Source organism: Hemibagrus wyckioides, linkage group LG18, assembly GCF_019097595.1.
Source record: "Hemibagrus wyckioides isolate EC202008001 linkage group LG18, SWU_Hwy_1.0, whole genome shotgun sequence".
NCBI classification, from domain to species: Eukaryota; Metazoa; Chordata; class Actinopteri; order Siluriformes; family Bagridae; genus Hemibagrus; species Hemibagrus wyckioides.
This window is the reverse complement of record NC_080727.1, coordinates 8,020,001-8,043,370: the sequence shown is the minus strand read 5'-3', so window position 1 is coordinate 8,043,370 and position 23,370 is coordinate 8,020,001. Positions and strand designations below refer to the sequence as shown.

General features: G+C 35.9%; 1 protein-coding gene across 1 annotated transcript in view; it reads left to right on the top strand.

Moving 5' to 3' along the window:
- Nucleotides 1-23,370, top strand: part of unc5da (unc-5 netrin receptor Da) — a 219,375-nt gene that overhangs the window by 155,740 nt on the left and 40,265 nt on the right. The window contains exons 3-4 of the mRNA XM_058414709.1: nt 3,058-3,201; nt 3,299-3,402. Of these exons, the coding sequence (XP_058270692.1) occupies nt 3,058-3,201; nt 3,299-3,402 (248 nt within the window). The remainder of the gene's footprint in view (nt 1-3,057; nt 3,202-3,298; nt 3,403-23,370) is intronic.

Sequence of the window (23,370 nt, the reverse complement as noted above, 5' to 3'; positions counted from 1 at the left end):
CCTGAAGTCAACAGTTATCGACATTAAGAGATGATGGACAGTTGCCTCCACCAGTCTGACTGCCTCAGTGTATAAGCTCATGTGAAGTTTGGTGATGATGGCATGGATATTTCCATACCTTCTGCCAGATGGCAGGTGGGTGAAGATTCCATGAGATGAGTAGGAGGGCTCCTTCAGAATGCTGGAGGCCTTGTAAATGCACTGTTTGAGGTTGGATGAGTTGATGATGGGTAGAGAGACTCCATTGTTACCAGACCCTGAGAAAACTGGTCAGTATTATCTCTAAGCTCCCCATGAAAAAGGTAGTATTGATGGAAGTGAGGCAGTTTGCTCTCCTCAGAGAGCATGAAGGTACTCCTGGAATTTCTTGGCTTGGCACATCTGGGCTTGGCTTGGATGTGACTGCCTCAGGGTAGAATCTTGATGATGGCATGGATATTTCCATACCTTCTGCCTGATGACATGATGATGGCATGGATATTTTCCATACCTTGTTTGTCCTTCAGGAAGACAAGGTCTCTTGAAGCCAACAGTCATTAAGAGACAGACTGCTGTTTCTAGCAGTCTGTGAGCTGCTCCACTTCTACCTTGTATGCTGTCCTGTCACTGTGGCTGTTGAGGCCGCCTATCATATTATCATCAGCAACTGTGACTTATTCATGAATACAGTGGTGTCATCAGTAAACTTGAGCATATGGTTTGAGCACCAGCATGAGCCCGTAGAGTTCACAATAATGGACCGAGCACACAGCCCTGTGGAGTACTATTGGCTGGGGTGCTGCAGGAGGTGGTGTTGCTCATCCTGATGGTCAAAAAGTCCAGCCTGCAGTTGTAAAGGAGCGTGTACAAACTCAGCTATTTCAATAAGTTACGCTAGGTTGATTAAATTGACTGCTAACTCGTTGAACTAAACTGCTGCTGAACAGCATTCTCTCACATTCTCGCCCTTCTTGTCCAGGACAGGTAGAGGATATGGTATATACCATTACCCAAGTAGGGTGATAGGTGAACTAAAATGAGTGCAGTGAGGAGAGAAGATTGACCTTTATGTATTCCTTGATTAGCCACTCAGGGCACTGAGTGCTAGAGGTTAGTAGTCATTGAGGCAGGACACGGATTTCTTGGCACAGGGATGATAGTATTTATCTTGAAGCTCACAGGAACAACTGCCTGGCTCAGTGAGATATTGTTAGATATCTGCTCTGCAACATCTGCAAGCTGATCAGCACATCATCTGGGCACCAGCCTGGTATGTCTCAGGACAAGCAACTTCCTGGGCAGATAAGAACATAAATGCTTTATAACACTACAGCAGAAGGTCAACGGTTAAACTGTGTGGTTAGCCTCTTTTTAAAGCAGACTTATTATGTGTATTGTGTTTAGCATTGATTAGCGAATCAAAATTAGCATGTAATTCTTTACTCTTAAATTGTAAAGACTATGTTTAAATAATTTTAGTAATCATAGTGTCTCTCAGGCAGTGCAGTGCAATAGTGTGATTCAAGCAATGCCATGCACACAGAGATAACAGGAAATATGCAACATTATTTACATCTGTATACTTATAACCATAATCATATGTTAGAACCATTTCAGATATACTTTGTCTGAGGATCTCTACTTACAAGCTTTATAATGATACGTTGCCAGGTCATAACTTGTAAATTAAAACCGTGTTACTTTATAAGAAGGTCTTTAATGTAAGATTATGTTTCTCTGAAGATTAATATACATTACTGAACTTGATAGCTGATAACTGATAGTAGTGTATGGAAAAAACAATCAATATCAATATCATATCAGTTTTGATCACAGGAACGAGCTGTTTTCATCTGTGATTCAAAATGAATGGTAATATTTAATGTACTGTATGTTTGTCAAATTTCTATCTATTTGGCCCAAATTTGTCCCCGTTTGGAGAAACAGTTACAGTTGACCTGCTCACTGCTATTAATTCTATGGCATTAATAAACCCCAGTTCATTCATATAGATAGTTACAGCTCAGATAATGAGTGCTAAAAGCAGTTCTTTTGTCATGTTGGAAAAAATGTACTTGATAATAAAAACTCTCTAAGCTATTAGACTGATCAATACCAAAGTGTGTCTGCAAATGGTGACTTGTTCCACTCTGGCTGCATTTAGTTAAGATAAGTCAGTATAGATGATTGAAAAACATTCCCCCCCCCCTTATTTTATCTCATGAGTGCTAGACTAGTTCTTTGTGAACATATAGTAAATTTTTGTTCTGTGTGAGAATACTTTCAGAGAATGTATCCCACCTCAAAACTTAAAAGAAAGGTGAGATATTTAAGAGGTGGATTGAATAACCAGTGCATAACAGTCCCATAAGGGACAGTAACAGATTGAATATCAGTGTTTTCTGTTTAGTGTACTCTTAACTAATAGACAATAATAAAAACTTGGCAAAGTATCCATTAGAGACATGCCTGAAATTATAATGTCTGTGTTTTCAGGCACCATTTAATCATTCAGTCATTGTCAGTAACCACTTTGTCCTGGTCTGGGTCACAGTGACTCTAGAGTCTATTCCAAGAGCACTGGGCAGAAAGCAGAAGAATTTCAACCTCCATGTATATATATATATATATATATATATATATATATATATATATATATATATATATATATATATATATATATATATATGGAGGGTATCCAATGATATGGAGAAGACAAAAATTGCATTACACTCAGCAACTATGGAGAAGACAAAAATTGCATTACACTCAGCAACAGTATTCACCCTTCCTTGACATTTTCCACATTTTGAAGTTTTACCAGCTGGAACTGTCAATAATCAACATTGTATTGAGTATGTCTGGTATCTATAAGCTATTTTTTATTTCTTTATCTGTCATTCAGTCTCTCTCTGTGGACTGCGCACAGTCTGAGAGGAAATCAGATAGATTTAAAGGATTATAGATGCTCTGAGTCCCAGCCTGACAGAATTTGCCATTTATTTAGTACTCCTCTTTTCATTTCTAATCCCCCTGTTATGCTCTCTCTCTTTCTCTCTTTCTCTCTTTCCTCCACAGGTCTGAAGATTCGTGAAGTGATGATAAATGTCTCTCGGCAGCAGGTGGAAGATTTTCATGGTCCAGAGGATTACTGGTGTTTGTGTGTAGCCTGGAGTCACCTGGGCACATCCAAGAGTCGCAAAGCTACAGTCCGCATCGCATGTCAGTGCCTCTATACATCATCACCACATCACTTATCTTTTTCTCACTAAATGTTTAATGTTTTATATAAATGTGTGTGTGTGTGTGTGTCTTTCAGACCTAAGAAAGAACTTTGAGCAGGAGCCACAGGGGACAGAGGTGCCAATCAAAGGCATGATCGTCCTTCACTGTCGTCCCCCAGAGGGAGTTCCTCAAGCTGAGGTTAGTTCAGCAAACATTCAAAACATAAATAAATAAACTACCCACAAGATGAATTAATATTTTATCCTTGTTAGTTCTACTGCTAGCTAAAAAGTTATTATGAAATTATTTGTGTGATATGGGCCTATGGCTATTTTAATTGCCATTTTCATAGTAATTTTCCATTTTTTATAGCTTTTTAGAATTCATAATAGAGCATTCTGGTAGCATTGTGGTACAAAACTGTCCTCTTTGTTTTCTGTCTGTTTCTTTCTTTCTTTCTTTTTTAAATATACAATACATTTCAAATAAACTGGAGTCTAAAATGTCCTTCCAAAATGTAGTTCCCCAAAATGAGCTTTATTTTTAACATGCTGTACCTTACAAAAAGATGAAACTTCTGCCTTTTCCACAATAAGGGTTAGTGGCTGAGAGCTGGTCTGTGTTATCATGATAAGGGATGTGAGCTGATTTATTCAGCCAGCCATTTCTGAGAATGATACGCTCTCTCATTTTCTCTTTGTCTCTCTGTCACTTTCTTTTAGGCGTGTAAGGACAGAATGTTTCACCCCTGTCATGTATCATTGAAAATTACTTTCACTAGCTCTCTTGTTCTCTTTTTTTTTTTTTTTTGCCATCTCATTAACTTTTCACTGGTTTCAGTAGAATATGAAGGTGTGTGTGTGTGTGTGTGTGTGTGTGTAGCGTGTGTTGCTACTTCCCCATAATATCACCCACCTGCACTCTCTCTTACAGATCCCTTGTGTGTGTGGTTTAGTTTAGCAAGGCCATGAGGAATGAAAATCAAGGCCACTCTCTCAATTCCCTATTTCATGTTCTCAAATTAATAAAATTGCATGTTTTGGATAATGTGTACTCTCTTCTACAGATAACGTGCCCGGAATTCACTTAGTTATAGATCACAAGTCATTTATGGAGTATACTTCAAAGTGTTCTTTATATGTAATTAAAGCAAACTTTATAGAGATACCGAGAGCACTCAGAATACACGACCTGTATCATTACTGAGAGCAGGAGAAATCATAAGAAGACATTAAAGACATATGTGCTTTACCTCCATCACCCAAAACCAGTAATGAAGCATTTTGTTAGCATTTGGAAGGAGAATACAAATGAACCTATACATGAACACAACGTGGGTTTGTTTATTTATTTGAGAACCGAAATAGAGAGATGAATAAAAAATTTTTTTAGATTTTAAGACCTTGATTCCATATCTCATGGTTGGTAGATCAAGCTGTGCACATGAAATAAAAAAAAAAAAAGAAGAAAAAACAGATTCCTTTTTTTGGCCTCTCCAGGGCCCCATACTGTCTGTCTTGCTTTCTGCCTTTTTTTTCTTTCTTTGTCTATGCTGAGAAGATGAGGAATGATCTCTGGCTTTTTTTGCGATAATAAATAATAAAACTAAAATACATGTAGAAATTTAGAAAGAAATTTAGAAAGAAATTTAGAAAGAAAGAAAGAAAGAAAGAAAGAAAGAAAGAAAGAAAGAAAGAAAGAAAATGCCCAAATGCATAAAAAATAGACTTGAGCGGAAACTGGATATCAGGGCTTGAAACTTAATGATAAACTTCAAGAATGCATAAAAATATAATGATAAAAGAGAATAAAACGTCATACTATTCAAATGGTTACCACAGTACAGGTGAACGCAATAGGATAGTAAAGTAATGACAGGACAGGGCAGAGGGCAAGTGAACTAATGAGTGCAGAGTTTGTTGTTCAGACCAGTTTGTTGATCAGACCAGGGACCCTAATGCCTATGCTTTAGGGTCCCTGGTTCGATCCTGAGATCAAGTTACTAAGAGTAATCTCGTGTACTGTGGTATATGATTAGAATTTCACCATTAAGTTGTCTGATTTGTTGTGTGCACTCTGGAACAGAGTTTATATAAACTAGTTCCTAGTTTCAAAAATACCCTGTGCAGAGATTTCAGTGTCATACCCCCTCCTGTTATGCCACCCACATGAGTGAACATGCTTTTAGTTCTGACTAGCAAATTAGCAATATGTTGCATTTATACCAACAAATGATGCTTTCACAAGCACAAACATTTTTTTCCATTGCTTTCATTTGCTGTTTTCTTCTTGTATTTAAAAACTTAAAAGCCTAGTTAAGGTGTGTTGTGTACTGTAAGTGAGTTCACCCGCTATAGCCTCCAGAGGTTGGAATTAGTTTCTCTCTATCATGGAATTAGATCCCTGCGAGCAGATCGTCCTGTTCGAGGTGGGAGATCAGATAGAAAGTGATAACATCTACTTCACTTCTCACAGGAACAAAGCTGTGGTGAACAGAGAGAGTAGAATATGAGGAATGTTATGTGCTACAGAGAGAAACACTGCCAACAATCCACCATTTATTATGAAGCAATAGGAATATGCAGTTTGAAATCCAGCATTTATTACCAGGGACAATACTGAGAACAAGCTGGTCTGCCTCAGGAGGGTCTCCAGTTTCATGCATATGAATCGACCTGGCTGTAAAAGATCATTGGTGAAAATGTGTTCTGTTTTCTACAAAGAATTTCTGTTTCTTATGACCATAAGTCTTTGGATGTCACCTTTCATTACAGACAGCTCATATATTGTGCCTTCCAGAAGCACTGCTTTTAGTTTAGAGATGTCAGACATGAAATCTTTAGCAGCAGGGGATCTCGGCAAATGAAATGTCTGAATTAGAGCAGGGACAGATTCTCAGCTTGGATATGAGTATATCTTGGAACAGCTTAAAAGGTTCAGGAATATTAGTGAAAAATAACTTTTTAGGTTTTCCCAAGTTTTTCTGGATCCCTTTTTTTAAGCATTTAAAGAAATCACTGATCGGTCTGATTGTAGTATGGATAATGTAAATGATGAAGATGATGAAGTAATACCAAATTTTGAAGGACTCTAGGTGCAAAATCACATACTTATACACTAATCAATGCCAGTTTGTAGTTTGTTCACACTAATAAGTCCAAGGATACCTGGATGATGCTCTTATTCAACCAAAAAAACTGTGTGGAATGCTGGACACGTCATGCACTGAACACTCTGCGCTTATGTACATAGTGGAAGGGGGCGGGGCTATCAGGCACTGATGCAGTATAAAAAAAAAAAAATTTCAAGATGACCGATGACAATCTGGTGGACAAGACATCTTGCAAATATCTTGTAAATCAGCTCACACTGTGTGACTTCACCGAAATCATCATATTCTGATGAAGCTAACATTATATCTACTTGATGTCATTTGCCATCAACTGGGAAACTTGGGTTGGTAAAAAAAAACAAAAAAACAATAGTGGTCCATTTGAGATGATACATCTTTCTAAAAGTGCATCGTGTAAGTGGACAGTGTGTAGTCATTTGAGACGCCACATGTCACGTTCACTGTCACATGATTACTAATCACACACCTGCACACAAATTACCACACTCTCATAAACACTGTGAAGAGTGTACCTGCCTGAACTTACCATTGTTTGCATCACATTTGTGATCCTGGATTTTGCTTTATTGTCGATGTTTGTGGATCACCTGACCTCTGCCTGTTTTGGATTGCTCTTTTGGACACTGTTTTTGGATTTGTCTGCCAGTCTCTCTAATAAAACTTCATATTTCCCTTGCATCCACATCAACAATCTTTACCTGAGTGACGACTGTAAACTTAACGAGGTCTGTGGTTGTTGTCTGTAGTTGTAGTCTTTGCTGGCCACGTTTATAATTATGGTCTGTTCTGGCAAACGTAGTTGGTGGTGAATGAGGGAGTTGACTTGACACTTCAATAATTATGTACATTGTATAATCAAAAATTCACATACTTTATGTATCTTTTACATTATAAACAGTCTTTTTATTTATTTATTGTAATTTTTTTATTTTTAGTAAAATGTTCAATCATGATCCTTATTACTCCACAGAAAAATGTCATATCATTTGCATTAGTATCTTCTTTTTTTTTTTATAAAGAAGTATCTTGCACTTTTTATTTTATGGCATATTCATAATAATGGTTCATATAGCTTTTATTTAGAACATGGACACAAATGTTGGCCAAGGTATAAAGCAGTAATAGTAGGGGTAGTTGTAGCTCAGTGGTTAAGATACTTGGATGGTTGTTAGTTTAAATCCCAGGACCACCAAACTGCCACTTGAGCAATGCCCTCAACTGCTCAAGTCAAAGGTAAAACTGTGGATTATGCCGAATGCTGTAAATCTGACGGAAGTGATGTGTGTGTGTGTGTGTGTGTTTTTGAAAGGAAAAGTCAGACATAGGACATATGTACGGTATGTGCTTTGAGTAAGATTCATATGATGTTTAAGTACCTATAATAAGAAAGAAAGTCAGCACAGTTAGTTTTGAAAGTAGAAAATTCTGTTTAACAAAAGAAAAGTGCAAAAAGCCTGGATGGAAGTCACAGTGGATTTCAGGGCCCAGCCTGGAGGGGACACCAGTCCATCTCGGGGGAACACACACACAGACGCACACACACACCTAGGGGCAGTTTACTCTAGCCAATCCACCTACCAGCATGTATTTGGAGATAAGAGGAAACTGGAGAACTCAAAAGAAACCCACATGGACACAGGGAGATGACGTAAAAACTCCACCGAGAGTAACTCAGATTTAAAATGCAGACCTTAGACCTGTTTCTATATTTCATGTTCAATAAGAATGTTTTCCATTTCTGTACAGTGTTGCTATATAGCAGTGTACCTTAAAATAAAAAAAGCAGAGATTTATAAAACATGTACGTTGAAGTGATAAAAAAAAAATCCATGAGGCTAACATGACATGCAGTCGAGGCCGAGAAAAGCTTCAGAGAAACTCAATAACAACAGCACAGAAAAGTTTCCTCTCTGGTTATTCACTTTATGGAAGTCTGACAAATAGGTTCCTTAAACGTAAATAGCAGTAGGTGGGTGTAAATATGAACCACTTTAAAAATATAGAGCATTAAAATATATGCACCGTTGCTGTAGAAAAAAAAATAGCACTATAAAAGTTCACATTCAAGCACAGGGCTTATATAGGGGTAACACATTTATTCCCCTGTGTAATAACTTTTGTATAACTCATGTATATTCAGTTATGGATTTAATTATCATTTAAGTTAAAAAGTAGAAAGTTGATTAAAAAAAATCCCTATATATATATATATATATATATATATATTACAGAAATTTCTTGAATAGGGGTTTGCATGTGATTGCCATGATTCAGGGGGTTCCTCTGGGTGCTCTGATTTCCTTCCCCAGTCAAAGACATACATTGTTGGCTGATTGGCCGTAATGTGTGACTGGGTGTGAGAGTGTGTGACTGTGCAATGTGATGCGCCTCAAACCTTGTGCCATGTGTCCATGGGGATAGCCTCAAGGTTCCCTGAGACTCTGTTTAGGATAAGCGCTACAGAAAATGGATGGATGGATGGATGGATGGAAGGATATTTCTTAAATACACCACAGAAAAAGGAAAAAAATGTATTTCATGTGACGTATATAATTCCAAATTATTTTCAAATATTTTTGTTAAACCACAAAGCTTAGAAGAAACTTAGAAACAGGGAAATGACTTCAGCTGTCCAAGTTAAGTTATTCCAGTACAATTGAAAATTGGGGTCAGTAGAAATATTGAGAAAAATACATATTATTCTGGTAGATGGTGAAACTTCTAAGAAAGTTTTTCTATTTAGCTTCAAATCAGAATGTCTGGAACTTTTTACCTGCTACCTTTGTCAATATTCTGTGAGGATGGTGGACAAAAGAGGATTGCAAGAAAGAAAAAGGAATATGTGGTCAGTCAGATGAAAGGAAAAAATATTACTTCTCAACAAAATGTGATTTCTTAATCTGATACTTATACATTTAAACAAGTTTCTTAAGCACTGGATTATATGATGGAGTGTGATCAGTTCAAATGATATTTATGTAAACCAGTTACACTGTAAAATCTTACAAACTGTAACGACAGTATTAAATTTAGGTAATTAAAACATATGGTAGAACAGTGCAGTGATAATGTGTCAGTTATTGTGTCTGTATCAGTATCTTGGGTTTGATTGTGAGCTTGGTGATGTGGTGGACTACTGATCGGAAGGTTGTAGTTCAAATCCCAGGTCCAGCAAGTCCACCACTGCTGGGCTCCTGAGCAAGGCCCTTGCTTAGTTGTATGTAAAAATGTAAGTTCCTCTGAATAAGAGCATCTGCCAAATGCCGTAAATGTATGGTGTTGGATTTTATTCAGAGCTTTTAAAATACAAGATCTTGTTGGATGGAAACTATGTGTTAATGTTACAATCTTGTGGAACTGATATACGCATATAAATTAAGTAAATGCACCAAGCTTTTTTTTCCCAAAGGGTGTTGAATTTTATTCTGCTTAGCACATTGTGATGTGATGTGTATGTTCCTATTTGATGCCAAAGTAGTCTCCAGAACTGTGTGAGATACTCCTAGAATAAAGAAATGTTGCATTGGTGGTCTTATGCTAGTGTCAAAAAAGTTCTACTTCCACTCATTCTGTCTTCCTTCTCTTTTGTCTTTTTTTTTTCTCTCTTGCAACAAGTTCCTTTCCCAAGATAAGTAAGAAATAACACAGGGTGTGTTGTTAAAGCCAAGGAACAACTGACGAGGTGGTGAGGTGTGATGTAGCCCAATACAAAGCATGACCTATAGTGTATTAATTTTCATATAAAAACAATAATTTGGTTTATTTTATTTTTAATTACTTAAAGAATGACACATCATACTCTTTTAATAGCTGTGTTCTGAAATGTCCATCAAATAGGTTTGTGTTATTACTTATGTTATAACAGGTATAAATTGTCACTCTATCACCAGCCATAATTTTCTTTCCTATGAAGCTGATAAGCCAAAAAAAAAGTCAAGCTGACACTCGAGACTCTTTCCAAGAACAGGGAGCATCACGATGTCCAATATGTCCAATGATTAAACATATTTTTGTCTGTTCATATGGTGTATCTGCCATAAAAGCAGTTACTATAGAAACACACATTATATCGGAATGAACACTTGCGCTACAGCCTGAGAAAATTAATCACACTTTCTGAACAGTTAGAATTGAACATTCAACAGCACAAAAGTGTATTTCTTTTATCTTCGCATCCCTCTTGTTATCCCTCTTCCTCAAAAAGCAAAAAAAAAAAAAAGGTCAATTATCTCCTCTTTTCTATCTGCCTTTGTCTAGAAAAGTTAGTGAATGCTGCACTGGGAATCACAATGTGACACAGCCATCAATAATTTATTCTATCGTGCAAACCCAGGGTAAGAAATCCAGACTAGAATAAACTTTGAGTCTGATCTTTCTGACATTTCGCAGTGATGGAAAGAGTGCAAAGCATACTGAGTAAACTGATTATAAGTGCTGTTACATTTAGTAACTCATGAAAGTAAGAGTAAAAGAAAATCTCTCTAAAAAATGGATTTCCTTTACTTTTTTGCTTGTCTAAAATTGACAAAAAATGATAAATGAAAACATGTTTGGAGAGCTGAGAAGTGGATTTTTTTGAACAGTTATTTTAAGTGAGCTACACTGAAGTGAACAGCCTTGATTGTGAACAATGCAGTTTGGGGTTTCAGTGAACAAGGTCTAAACATTCAGTGCATAAAGTACTTAAGCCCAGCATGCTGCTTGGTTTTAGACAATATTAATACTTGTTTATAGACATATAGAGAGTTACCTAGAAGAAGAATTATATTCAGTAAAGCTTCTTTGAAACAATTTCCATTGTTAAAAGCGCTATACAAATAAAATTAAACTGAATTGAAAGTTTAATTTTTTTCCCAGTCGAGGGCATATGATGTCAAACGATATATAAAAAAAATATATATCACCCTACATAAGCTAATTTAAAAGACATTTGTAATATGTCTTGTCCATCAAAGTATCGTCGGACATCTTGAAAATTGTGGAGGTGCATGGTAGCCCCGCCCCTCTTCCACTGCATAAGTAAAGCTAATGTAAGTGCAGTTCTTCTCGTTCGAATTTTTCAATCTGAACACACTACTCACACTTATTTATACAACAAAATGGCATAGAATAGTGCAATAGTAAGCGCAGCTCCTTGTTCAACTACAGGTCTGCACAGGTACAAAGTCACCAGGAAACACTGCTCAGAACACCATGCTATGGATACACCATGGGCACCAATCATGCAAACTCTCTGTCATCTACTAGAACAACAGACACACCGTAGTATATAGTGATCAAGCAAACACACATCACACATGATGGATCAAGGCCTGGGGAATCCTGACACTCATGGGTGGATCTGGAGCTCCACCTCAACTGGCAACCAACAGACCAAAGGGATTACAACAGCAAGATTTAATATAGATAACAACCATCAAACATACAAATACAAAATGTGCACTTTGCACAACATATACCACAATACAATTGCACAACTGCACACATCTGCACTTTATTCAAAATAGTTAGACATTTCTATGACTGATTTGCATTTCTATGTATAACTTTATTTCTTTCTATATATTTCCTCTTTCCTACCTGTATGCTTTAATTCTATTTTATTAGAATTCTATTCTTAGACTATTTTGTTGTATTTTCATAACAATAGTCTCTTTTATAACGCAGTGTACTGAAACAGACTACAGAGATAGGATGCAAATGCAGGGAGAGTTTAATACACCAAACAAAGTGCAAAAGAATTCTGTTCCAAAAATTTAAAAAAAATAACAGTTCCAAAGGATAGTTGAATAGAAAAATGCAGGAAACCAAAAAAAAAACAGCTAATGAGAAAATAATATCACCAAAAAGGGTCAAAAATTTGGGAACATGCAAAAGTAATGGAACATACATAAGAACCGTAATCCAAAATCCAAAAGCAAAGTCAAAACAGGCAAAGTTCAGTGTTCAAGTTAAAAGAGGAAATCTAAACATACAAAATGGAGAACTGGTAAGAACGTGGGAGCGCTGGTGGCTGCTGGGAGATTGTAGACTGAGGCGACTAAATTTGTGGCTGCTTCGAAGTGGGGTTTGTGACGTTGCACGCTGTGACATACAGACAGTCAAAAAGTATTTCACAGCATGTTGGTGTACAGTTGTGTATGTGGGAAAAAAAATTCCATTTGAAACACAGAAAAAAATAAAGAACAGAAAATCAAAAGCCTGGGTGAGAAGCAAGTGAGAAGTGGTAGTCAAAACGCACTCGGTGTACTTTCAAACAAAAATGGAAAATGCAGCACTATAGTAGATATTTAACCCAACAGCCAGTTGCTATGAATCCAAGTAACAGCTTAGGTTTCATACAGAGCTTTTGTACTGTAAAACAACAAAAGTTCTGGTTAGCATAGGAAGATGCTTCATTGTCTCAGACATTGCTGCAGCAGTAATTAAGGATTTGGCATAGCTGAAGTGTAGATTTTCAGCAAGAAATAGAATTTTTTTTAATGTTTAACCTTTCCAGGGTTAAATGCACATTTTATACACTTTAAACAGTGCGGTCAGCTACGTCCTCAAATGTGTAACCCCTGATTTTCTGACATGTTTTCCTCACACATTGATTGTTTTGGTTTCACCTCAGCTTAACAACTCTAATATCTGATTTTATAGAGCACTAAGAGTTTAAAAGCAGGTGTGAAGGAAGTTTGGGGATAGTTTCAGAACTTTGTTTTTTTGCAAAAGGATGACATGAAATGAAAAAATAGCCTGAAGACCCACAGTTGGGAGTCACACTTTTATGCTATCCATAGGTTTGACCAGTGTCCCAGCATGCCAGAACCCAGGTTTTTAACTATCCTTGCCAGCTGAAAACAGATGAAAATGTAGTTAAATGTGCCATCTGTCATGTTGGAAACAGTGCCAAAATGACTGCAGGGTATGATTTTGTGGGGGGGAAATGCCACTGGGGCTAATCAACAGTCACTAGAGCCAACATGGCACCTTTTTTGGTCTATGTGTCTCTGATCCTGATCCTGCTACTAAAATGGTTGCCAACATGGTTCCTGCATTAAATCTGAGGTAGAAAACCATAAAATAAAGCTGACCAGAACCAATGTTAGCTTTCCTGTCAAGGGAAAATGCTCTCTGTTTGAATAGTAGACATGGATTTCTTTCAAAATGGCCGCCTTTATGGGTTGTTCAGGGGAGATGTGGCTACTTTTGTAGTCTTAACGTAAAGGTCGAGCAAATAAAAACAGTAGAACCATAATCACTTCCTGGTTGAGCCATTGAACAGAATAAATAATAATAAATGGGAGAAATCTCACCAGATCATTGATCATATCTTTCTCTCACCCTTTTGGCTTAACTGGTTTTTTCCTCTCAAAACTACAAAACAGTGCTTTTCCCAGTGTGATTTTTTCACTCTTTAAAGGTCACCAGCTCCACTATGATGAGACGGTTTCATTTGTTCTGACCTCTTTTTTTCTCCTCCGTTTAAAGAAAGTTGTGATGGTTGTTATCACCCAAGTCATGAGATCAACACTGATGAGTAATAAGCTTAGCGTAATGAAAACCGATGCCCCACTGCGGAAATTAAAGTGCCATATTATCTGTCACTGCAGAGATGACTACAATCAGTCATGACGAGGGAAAAGAAAAAAAAATAAAATCCCAAGATCATTGAAAACCCATAATTGCACTGTGCACGTTTCTCTGTGTAACACAATTAATCATTCTGTCTGATGAGGCCAAAACAGTTTGTAATTATTTAAGTCATGAACATCTCACTGAGTAGGATTAAGCATCAGTCGCCTGTCAAAGTTCGTTTCTTTAAAGAGCTTTTTGGTGAAAGTGGTCACAGTGTCTTCAAACGTGAGTGTGAAGAGCAGCAAAATGATATAGAGAGACATCAAGCAAACTGGGGCTTAATTGAGCACGGCACAATTCTGTAATTGCGTTTCTGTCACTTTCACTTCCTCTATGAATGAATGTCGATTGATTTCAGCTCCAGCTTGACAATATTATGAGCTGTTGTGCCTGACATTAATTGTATTGACCTGTTTGGCTAGGTGCCTTGTTTGAGTGCCAAGATTAGCACTGATTCAAGAAAAAGAAAACCAAAGAGTTGTCGATGTCTCACTTCGCACTTTACTTATGATGATGCAACCATAACCTGTAACAGTTTTAAGCATCTGCTTGCCTTAATCTCTCTGTGTCTCTGCTACTTGAAAGCCATTTTGGCCATCGCCCCAACGGCTCTAGGTGCTTTGTGATTCAGTTTGATCCTCGTGCAATCCCAAAGGTTAGATATTCTCTCTTATTCCTAAACAGCTGCGACCTCAGATCTCGACTCTTTCATCTTCATGTGTGACATCAAAGCTGTAGAGCTCTCAGAGGGCAACGTGGCTACCAATAACTGTGGAAAAATGAACCCCCGATTCTCAGCTGTATTGCCAGGTGTTTAAAAGCTGCTTCAGTTACGTGGTTGCATGTTGGATGCATCATCACGGGGTAGGGCTTTAATTAGAATGAATGTGGCACTTAGAGAAGTGATATTTCCTTCATTCCCTGAGTACAAAGACGGGACGGCATTCCTCTATTTCGTCTTCTTGTTGGCCCATCATCAGCTTCTCAAAGGACCTGCAAAGACCTCGAAAACAGATCAGGAATACAAAAACCGAGAGAGAGAGAGAGAGAGAGAGAGAGAGAGAGTTTTTCTCAGTTAGAGAAGTAGTTGTACAAGAATATTCAATAGACATTTACTACTACTACTACTACTAACCCAGGGTCATCATAAACTCATTCTTTACCTGGGGTTAAGAATTAATCCTGGCTGTTCATAATCCGACCTTTCACACTATACATCCCTAGACCATGACTTAACCTTCTTCCTATTTCCATATTTGCACCATCAACAACAGTGTTTGGATAAATACAGTGCACTATTGCTTTAAAAAAATGGCTTGTCTCAACTTTTCACGTGTTCAGGTCTGCTGTTCTGCGCCTGAGTATGTATTCTGCAGGTCGTCTTTCATGGCTTTCTAATTTTTTGGGTTTTATTAAATTTGTTGTCTAGTTGACCAGCCGTTTGTTGATTTTTTCACATTTTTTTCATTGTCACATATTTTCTCCTTGCTACAGCACACAGCATTAGTTACAACATTCTAACACAGTCATAACATTCTAGTCACAACATTCTAACACAGTCATAACATTCTAGTCACAACATTCTAACACAGTCATAACATTCTAGTCACAACATTCTAACACAGTCATAACCATTCTAGTCACAACATTCTAACACAGTCATAACCATTCTAGTCACAACATTCTAACACAGTCATAACCATTCTAGTCACAACATTCTAACACAGTCATAACATTCGAGTCATTCTATTTATAACATTCTAACACTCATAATATTCAGGATATCTAAGACTTTTTGCACTATGTTTTTTGTTTCTTATGTCCTGTAAAGCTGCTTTGAGACAATGTCCATTGTTTAAAGTGCTATACAAATAAAATTGAATTGAACTGAATATTTTAGTCATTCTAGTCAAAACATTCATAACATTCTAATCATTCTAGTCGTAAAATCCCAACATAATCATAACATTTTAGTCATAACATTCTAACAAAGCTATAACATTCTAGTCATAACATTTAAACAGTTATAACATTCTAGCCATTCTAGTCATAACATTCTAACACAGTCATAACATTCTAGTCATAATATTCTACTCATAACATTCTAGTCATAACAATCTAGTCATAACATTCTACTCATAACATTCTAGTCATAACAATCTAGTCATAACATTCTAGTCATAATATTCTACTCATAACAATCTAGTCATAACATTCTAGTCATAACATTCTAGTCATAATATTCTACTCATAACAATCTAGTCATAACATTCTAGTCATAATATTCTACTCATAATATTCTAGTCATAACATTCTAGTCATAACATTCTAGTCATAATATTCTACTCATAACATTCTAGTCATAACATTCTAGTCATAATATTCTAGTCATAATATTCTAGTCATAACATTCTAGTCATAATATTCTAGTCATAATATTCTAGTCATAATATTCTAGTCATAACAATCTACTTATAACATTCTACTCATAACAATCTAGTCATAACATTCTAGTCATAATATTCTACTTATAACATTCTAGTCATAACAATCTAGTCATAACATTCTAGTCATAATATTCTACTCATAACAATCTAGTCATAACATTCTAGTCATAATATTCTAGTCATAACATTCTAGTCATAATATTCTACTCATAATATTCTAGTCATAACATTCTAGTCATAATATTCTAGTCATAACATTCTAGTCATAACATTCTAGTCATAATATTCTACTCATAACATTCTAGTCATAACATTCTAGTCATAATATTCTACTCATAATATTCTAGTCATAACATTCTAGTCATAACATTCTAGTCATAATATTCTACTCATAATATTCTAGTCATAACATTCTAGTCATAATATTCTAGTCATAACATTCTAGTCATAACATTCTAGTCATAATATTCTACTCATAATATTCTAGTCATAACATTCTAGTCATAATATTCTACTCATAATATTCTAGTCATAACATTCTAGTCATAATATTCTACTTATAACATTCTAGTCATAACAATCTAGTCATAATATTCTACTCATAACATTCTACTCATAACATTCTAGTCATAACATTCTAGTCATAATATTCTACTTATAACATTCTAGTCATAACAATCTAGTCATAACATTCTAGTCATAATATTCTACTCATAACAATCTAGTCATAACATTCTAGTCATAATATTCTAGTCATAACATTCTAGTCATAATATTCTACTCATAATATTCTAGTCATAACATTCTAGTCATAATATTCTAGTCATAACATTCTAGTCATAACATTCTAGTCATAATATTCTACTCATAACATTCTAGTCATAATATTCTACTCATAATATTCTAGTCATAACATTCTAGTCATAACATTCTAGTCATAATATTCTACTCATAATATTCTAGTCATAACATTCTAGTCATAATATTCTAGTCATAACATTCTAGTCATAACATTCTAGTCATAATATTCTACTCATAATATTCTAGTCATAACATTCTAGTCATAATATTCTACTCATAATATTCTAGTCATAACATTCTAGTCATAATATTCTAGTCATAACATTCTAGTCATAACATTCTAGTCATAATATTCTACTCATAATATTCTAGTCATAACAATCTAGTCATAATATTCTACTCATAACATTCTAGTCATAATATTCTAGTCATAACAATCTAGTCATAACATTCTAGTCATAATATTCTACTCATAACAATCTAGTCATAACATTCTAGTCATAATATTCTAGTCATAACAATCTACTTATAACATTCTAGTCATAACAATCTAGTCATAACATTCTACTCATAACATTCTAGTCATAATATTCTACTCATAACATTCTAGTCATAACATTCTAGTCATAATATTCTACTCATAACATTCTAGTCATAATATTCTAGTCATAATATTCTAGTCATAACAATCTGCTTATAACATTCTAGTCATAACATTCTAGTCATAATATTCTACTCATAACATTCTAGTCATAACAATCTAGTCATAATATTCTACTCATAACATTCTAGTCATAACATTCTAGTCATAATATTCTAGTCATAACATTCTAGTCATAACATTCTAGTCATAATATTCTAGTCATAACAATCTGCTTATAACATTCTAGTCATAACAATCTAGTCATAACATTCTACTCATAACATTCTAGTCATAATATTCTACTCATAACATTCGTCATAACAATCTAGTCATAACATTCTACTCATAACATTCTAGTCATAACATTCTAGTCATAATATTCTACTCATAACATTCTAGTCATAACAATCTAGTCATAACATTCTAGTCATAACATTCTAGTCATAATATTCTACTCATAACAATCTAGTCATAACATTCTAGTCATAATATTCTACTCATAATATTCTACTCATAACAATCTAGTCATAACATTCTACTCATAACATTCTAGTCATAACATTCTAGTCATAATATTCTACTCATAACATTCTAGTCATAACAATCTAGTCATAACATTCTAGTCATAACATTCTAGTCATAATATTCTACTCATAACAATCTAGTCATAACATTCTAGTCATAATATTCTACTCATAATATTCTACTCATAACAATCTAGTCATAACATTCTACTCATAACATTCTAGTCATAACATTCTAGTCATAATATTCTACTCATAACATTCTAGTCATAACAATCTAGTCATAACATTCTAGTCATAACATTCTAGTCATAATATTCTACTCATAACAATCTAGTCATAACATTCTAGTCATAATATTCTACTCATAATATTCTACTCATAACAATCTAGTCATAACATTCTAGTCATAATATTCTACTCATAATATTCTACTCATAATATTCTAGTCATAATATTCTACTCATAACATTCTAACATAGCCATAACATTCTAGTCATAACATTCTAGTCATAATATTCTACTCATAATATTCTACTCATAACATTCTAGTCATAATATTCTACTCATAACATTCTAGTCATAACATTCTAGTCATTCTAGTCATAAAATTGCAACACAGGATAGTTTGTGTACACACAAATGCACTGCTAATCCGGCTTAAGATTAGGGTTTCATAACCCTAGATACAAAAGCGGTGCTGACTGCTTCTGAATTGCCAGTCTGAAATAATCCTCTACCATGGCTGAAATCTAAACTACAATCGCAGGTTAACACTTCTAAAAGTGCACCACCACCAAATTTCAGCGTTTTCGAAAAATAATAATAAAATGATGAATATTCATTAATCTTCACTAACCACTTTATCCTGCACTATGGAGAATCTTCTGAGGGTTCTTTGAAGGTTCTTTTGAAAGGTTTGTAGCATGCCAAAAAAAAAGCATCAGAATTATTAGTAAAAGTTAAGAGTAAAGTCAGCCACGTTAGTTGCTTATCTAGACCTTTGTATACAAGGAATTTGATATAATTTGATCTAGACAAATGCTAATACTTGCTGTAATGAATCACTGAAAGAGACAAGTGAAGAGCCCTTGGAGTTCAAAGACTATGACAAAGATTTGCAGTGGATCCAGAAACTATTCTAGGAACACTTTGCTCAAATCAGCATGGGATTTCAGTCTACCCCAGGGCATCGCATTCTCTCACACATGCTAATTTACACACTCCCTCATTTACACACCCAAACACACACTCAGGGGCAGTTTAGCATAGACAATCTACTTACCAGCACATTTTTTGGGATGTAGGAGGAAACCAGAGAACCCGCTGAGATGTAGGAGAGGCTGTGTGTGACTCCACACAAAGAGAACAGAATCTCAAGGCTATCTGGAACACCTGCATGCCATCATCATCATCATCGTCATCATCAGTATATTATGAGTGTATATGAATACAAAAGATAATTCATCATTATAGGAGCCTTTAAAGAAAAGCATCTAATCACTATTCTAGAGAAAGACAGAGAGAGAGAGAGAGAGAGAGAGAGAGAATGAGTGAACCAGAAGCTCTTCAGGACCTTTGGAGTGGAACAGAGAAAGGAGTGAAATTGAAAGCTTGTGAATGAAAGAGTTCTCTCTGGCCATCAAACAGGGCACGAAACACATTTTTCCACTCACAAGTTGACAGTTGAAATATCGATCCCTCGCTGTCCATTATTATCTAAAACCTAGGAGAGAGCGAGAAGGAGAAAAGAGAGTGAGAGAGAGACAGAGAGAGAGAGAGTCTGCTGATTTGAGACCTCGAAATACTCTCATACACGACAAGGACACGAAAACATCTTCACCGATCCGCTCCAAAGTCATAATGTTGTTAATTCTCAAAACACACTCCCATAAATCAGCAGGTGAGAGGCCAACTGTGGGAGTGAAATAAATCAATTGCAATTGGACATAACTTCACCCCTACACTCAACTCAGGAGCTGTGGAATTCCTCATGCACTCCTTAAACTACAAACTCTAAACCGGGAGTCAACTGAAATGTAATCAGTACAGTGCAGCTTCATTTTTTTTTCATTTTTCACTCATGTCAAGTGGTGAGCAGACCTTTTTTCCCCTCTATCTCTGTCAGTAGGCTACTGATGGAATGATAGTGATGTCTTGAGTCATGGTGGATTCTGCTGATGCCTCTCTGCTAGTCAGATAGACAGTCACTAATTAGCCAGCTCTCTCTTTCTCTCCATCTCTCCATCTCTCTCTCTCTCTCTCTCTCTCTCTCTCTCAACTAGACTAAAATCAACTAGACTAAAATTTGCAATGGTCCACTTACATACACAATTCTGTCCGGAAAGTCCGGAAAAGCAATTAACATAAATGTCTGGTGAAAACTTTTAACACAGGAGAGCCTTTTTGTTCTAATCAATCAGGAGCTACACCTGATTCCGCCTGTTTAATCAGTTGATCTTGGCTTTCGATAGACTCAGGTGTGGCTGCTGTTTGATTGGAATAAAATCCTGCCCTGACCCTGGTCCTTTCCGGATGAGATAACACACCACAGTTTTAATGCTTAACAGTTAGTGGTTAGTTTATGTCTTAATAAATCATTTGGAAGTAATAAAAGTTTTTCTTTTCTTCTTCTTAGCCTTTTTAAATTACTACCACAAAATCGGAAATGAAGGTGTGTGTGTGTGTGTGTATGCGCAATGGCTTTTTTTAATCCCACACAAGCCTGCTCTCACAGAATGTTTGTCCAATCCGGCTTGCTCCAACAGATAGTGTTTTTCATCATACATGGCTGCAGTATTTCCTAGCAAATTTAGCTGGCTCTGTTTCCTGAACATATTAGTCATTTGAACCACACTCTGAGCTTAAATGATTGAAGATGAAGGAATGAATGCAGTAAATGGGCAAGCAGAGCCATGCAAGCAAGCTGTACATTGTCTACATGTATGTACATGGATGGCTGTGTAGGTGACAAATGAAATGATGTCTTTTATCAATCCAGCAAGCTTCATATCAGCTAGACCACCTCTAAACCTCTGAGATCCATCTGATTTGAAATTGAAGCAGAGGACAAGCACAGACTTTTCTTCTTTTCTTTTCAGTTATCCTAAAACATTCTGTTTTCATCAAAACCCTTCTTGTTCTCTTTGGCTTGATGAACTTTCAGCTATAAATATTTTACATAAATATATTTTAATAAACATTTTACATAAATATATTTTAATAATATAAATGTTCATGTTTTACATATAAAATGTTATGTTTTACATAAATATTTTTTAATAAATATTATACATGAATATATTTTTTCCCCAAACATTGTTATCTTTGGCCTGATGAACCTTCAGCTATAAATATTTTACATAAATATATTTTTTATATATGCAGATATCGGCTATCACCATATACCTAAATCACATTTTAATAATATTTTAATAAATGGTCTCTGTCATGTGACAGAGTCAGAGACAGATGCAAGAAAAACACAGAATGCCTAATCAAAGGTTTAGATAATTGCACACTACACAATATTTTATTGTTAATCTTTAGTAATTTCTAGAAAGTGTCAGAAATTTCATAACCAAAAAATATTATGGTGTAAGCGAAAAGCCACCAAATAAATCCTCTTTTCCCCAGACATGTTCTTTTTTAGGGAACTAAAAAAATAATCCATTTCTTTGACCTTTCTCTTTACACCCACCTATTGGTCAAATTGCTGTGTGTGTGTGTGTGTGTGTGTGTGTGTGTGTACGTGTCTATAGTAAAATCCGCAGATCAGAGAAACAGCCAAAAACCAGCACAGGATCTTGTTTCACACCGGTAGTTGAGCATGACATGGAACCCAGCCTAAATAAAGTACCCAAACGCAAATATAATGTAAACTCAGATGAATTAGAGACAATTTTCCTCTGCTTGCATTTTAGTCATGATCCAGGGGAAACACACGTATCAGTGTATAAAAGCAATTTAGAAGCTACTCAAAGCACGAAACTGCAGCAAAAATTAGAGAGTTTAATTTCATTTAAGCTAGATGAGTTGAATCTCTGAAGGCTTCTATACAGTATCATTTTAAACACAAAGAATTTCAATCCTCCAGGAATGTAAGGACTGAAAATAGACTAGTAAAATAGTAGATTTTTAATTGAACTTATTAAAAATTGAATTATTTATTTAGTTTTATTTAGTTTTTAATTTTATTATATGACCATGAAAGAGGATTTAAAAACAGTAAAAACTCATATATACAGTATATATATACATATATATACAGGGGTTGGACAATGAAACTGAAACACCTGGTTTTAGACAACAATAATTCATTAGTATGGTGTAGGGCCTCCTTCTGCGGCCAATACAGCATCAGTTCATCTTGGGAATGACAGATACAAGTCCTGCACAGTGGCCAGAGGGATTTTGAGCCATTCTTCTTGCAGAATAGTGGCCAGGTCACTACGTGATGCTGGTGGAGGAAAACGTTTCCTGACTCGCTCCTCCAAAACACCCCAAAGTGGCTCAATAATATTTAGATCTGGTGACTGTGCAGGCCATGGGAGATGTTCAACTTCACTTTCATGTTCATCAAACCACTCTGTCACCAGTCTTGCTGTGTGTATTGGTGCATTATCATCCTGATACACGGCACCGCCTTCAGGATACACTGTTTGAACCATTGGGTGCACATGGTCCTCCAGAATGGTTCGGTAGTCCTTGGCAGTGACGCGACCATCTAGCACAAATATTGGGCCTAGGGAATGCCATGATATTGCAGCCCAAACCATCACTGATCCACCCGCGTGTTTCACTCTGGGCATGCAACAGTCTGAGTGGTACGCTTCTTTGGGGCTTCTCCACACCGTAACTCTCCCGGATGTGGGAAAGACAGTGAAGGTGGACTCATCAGAGAACAATACATGTTTCACATTGTCCACAGCCCAAGATTTTCGCTGCTGGCACCATTGAAACCGACGTTTGGCATTGGCACGAGTGACCAAAGGT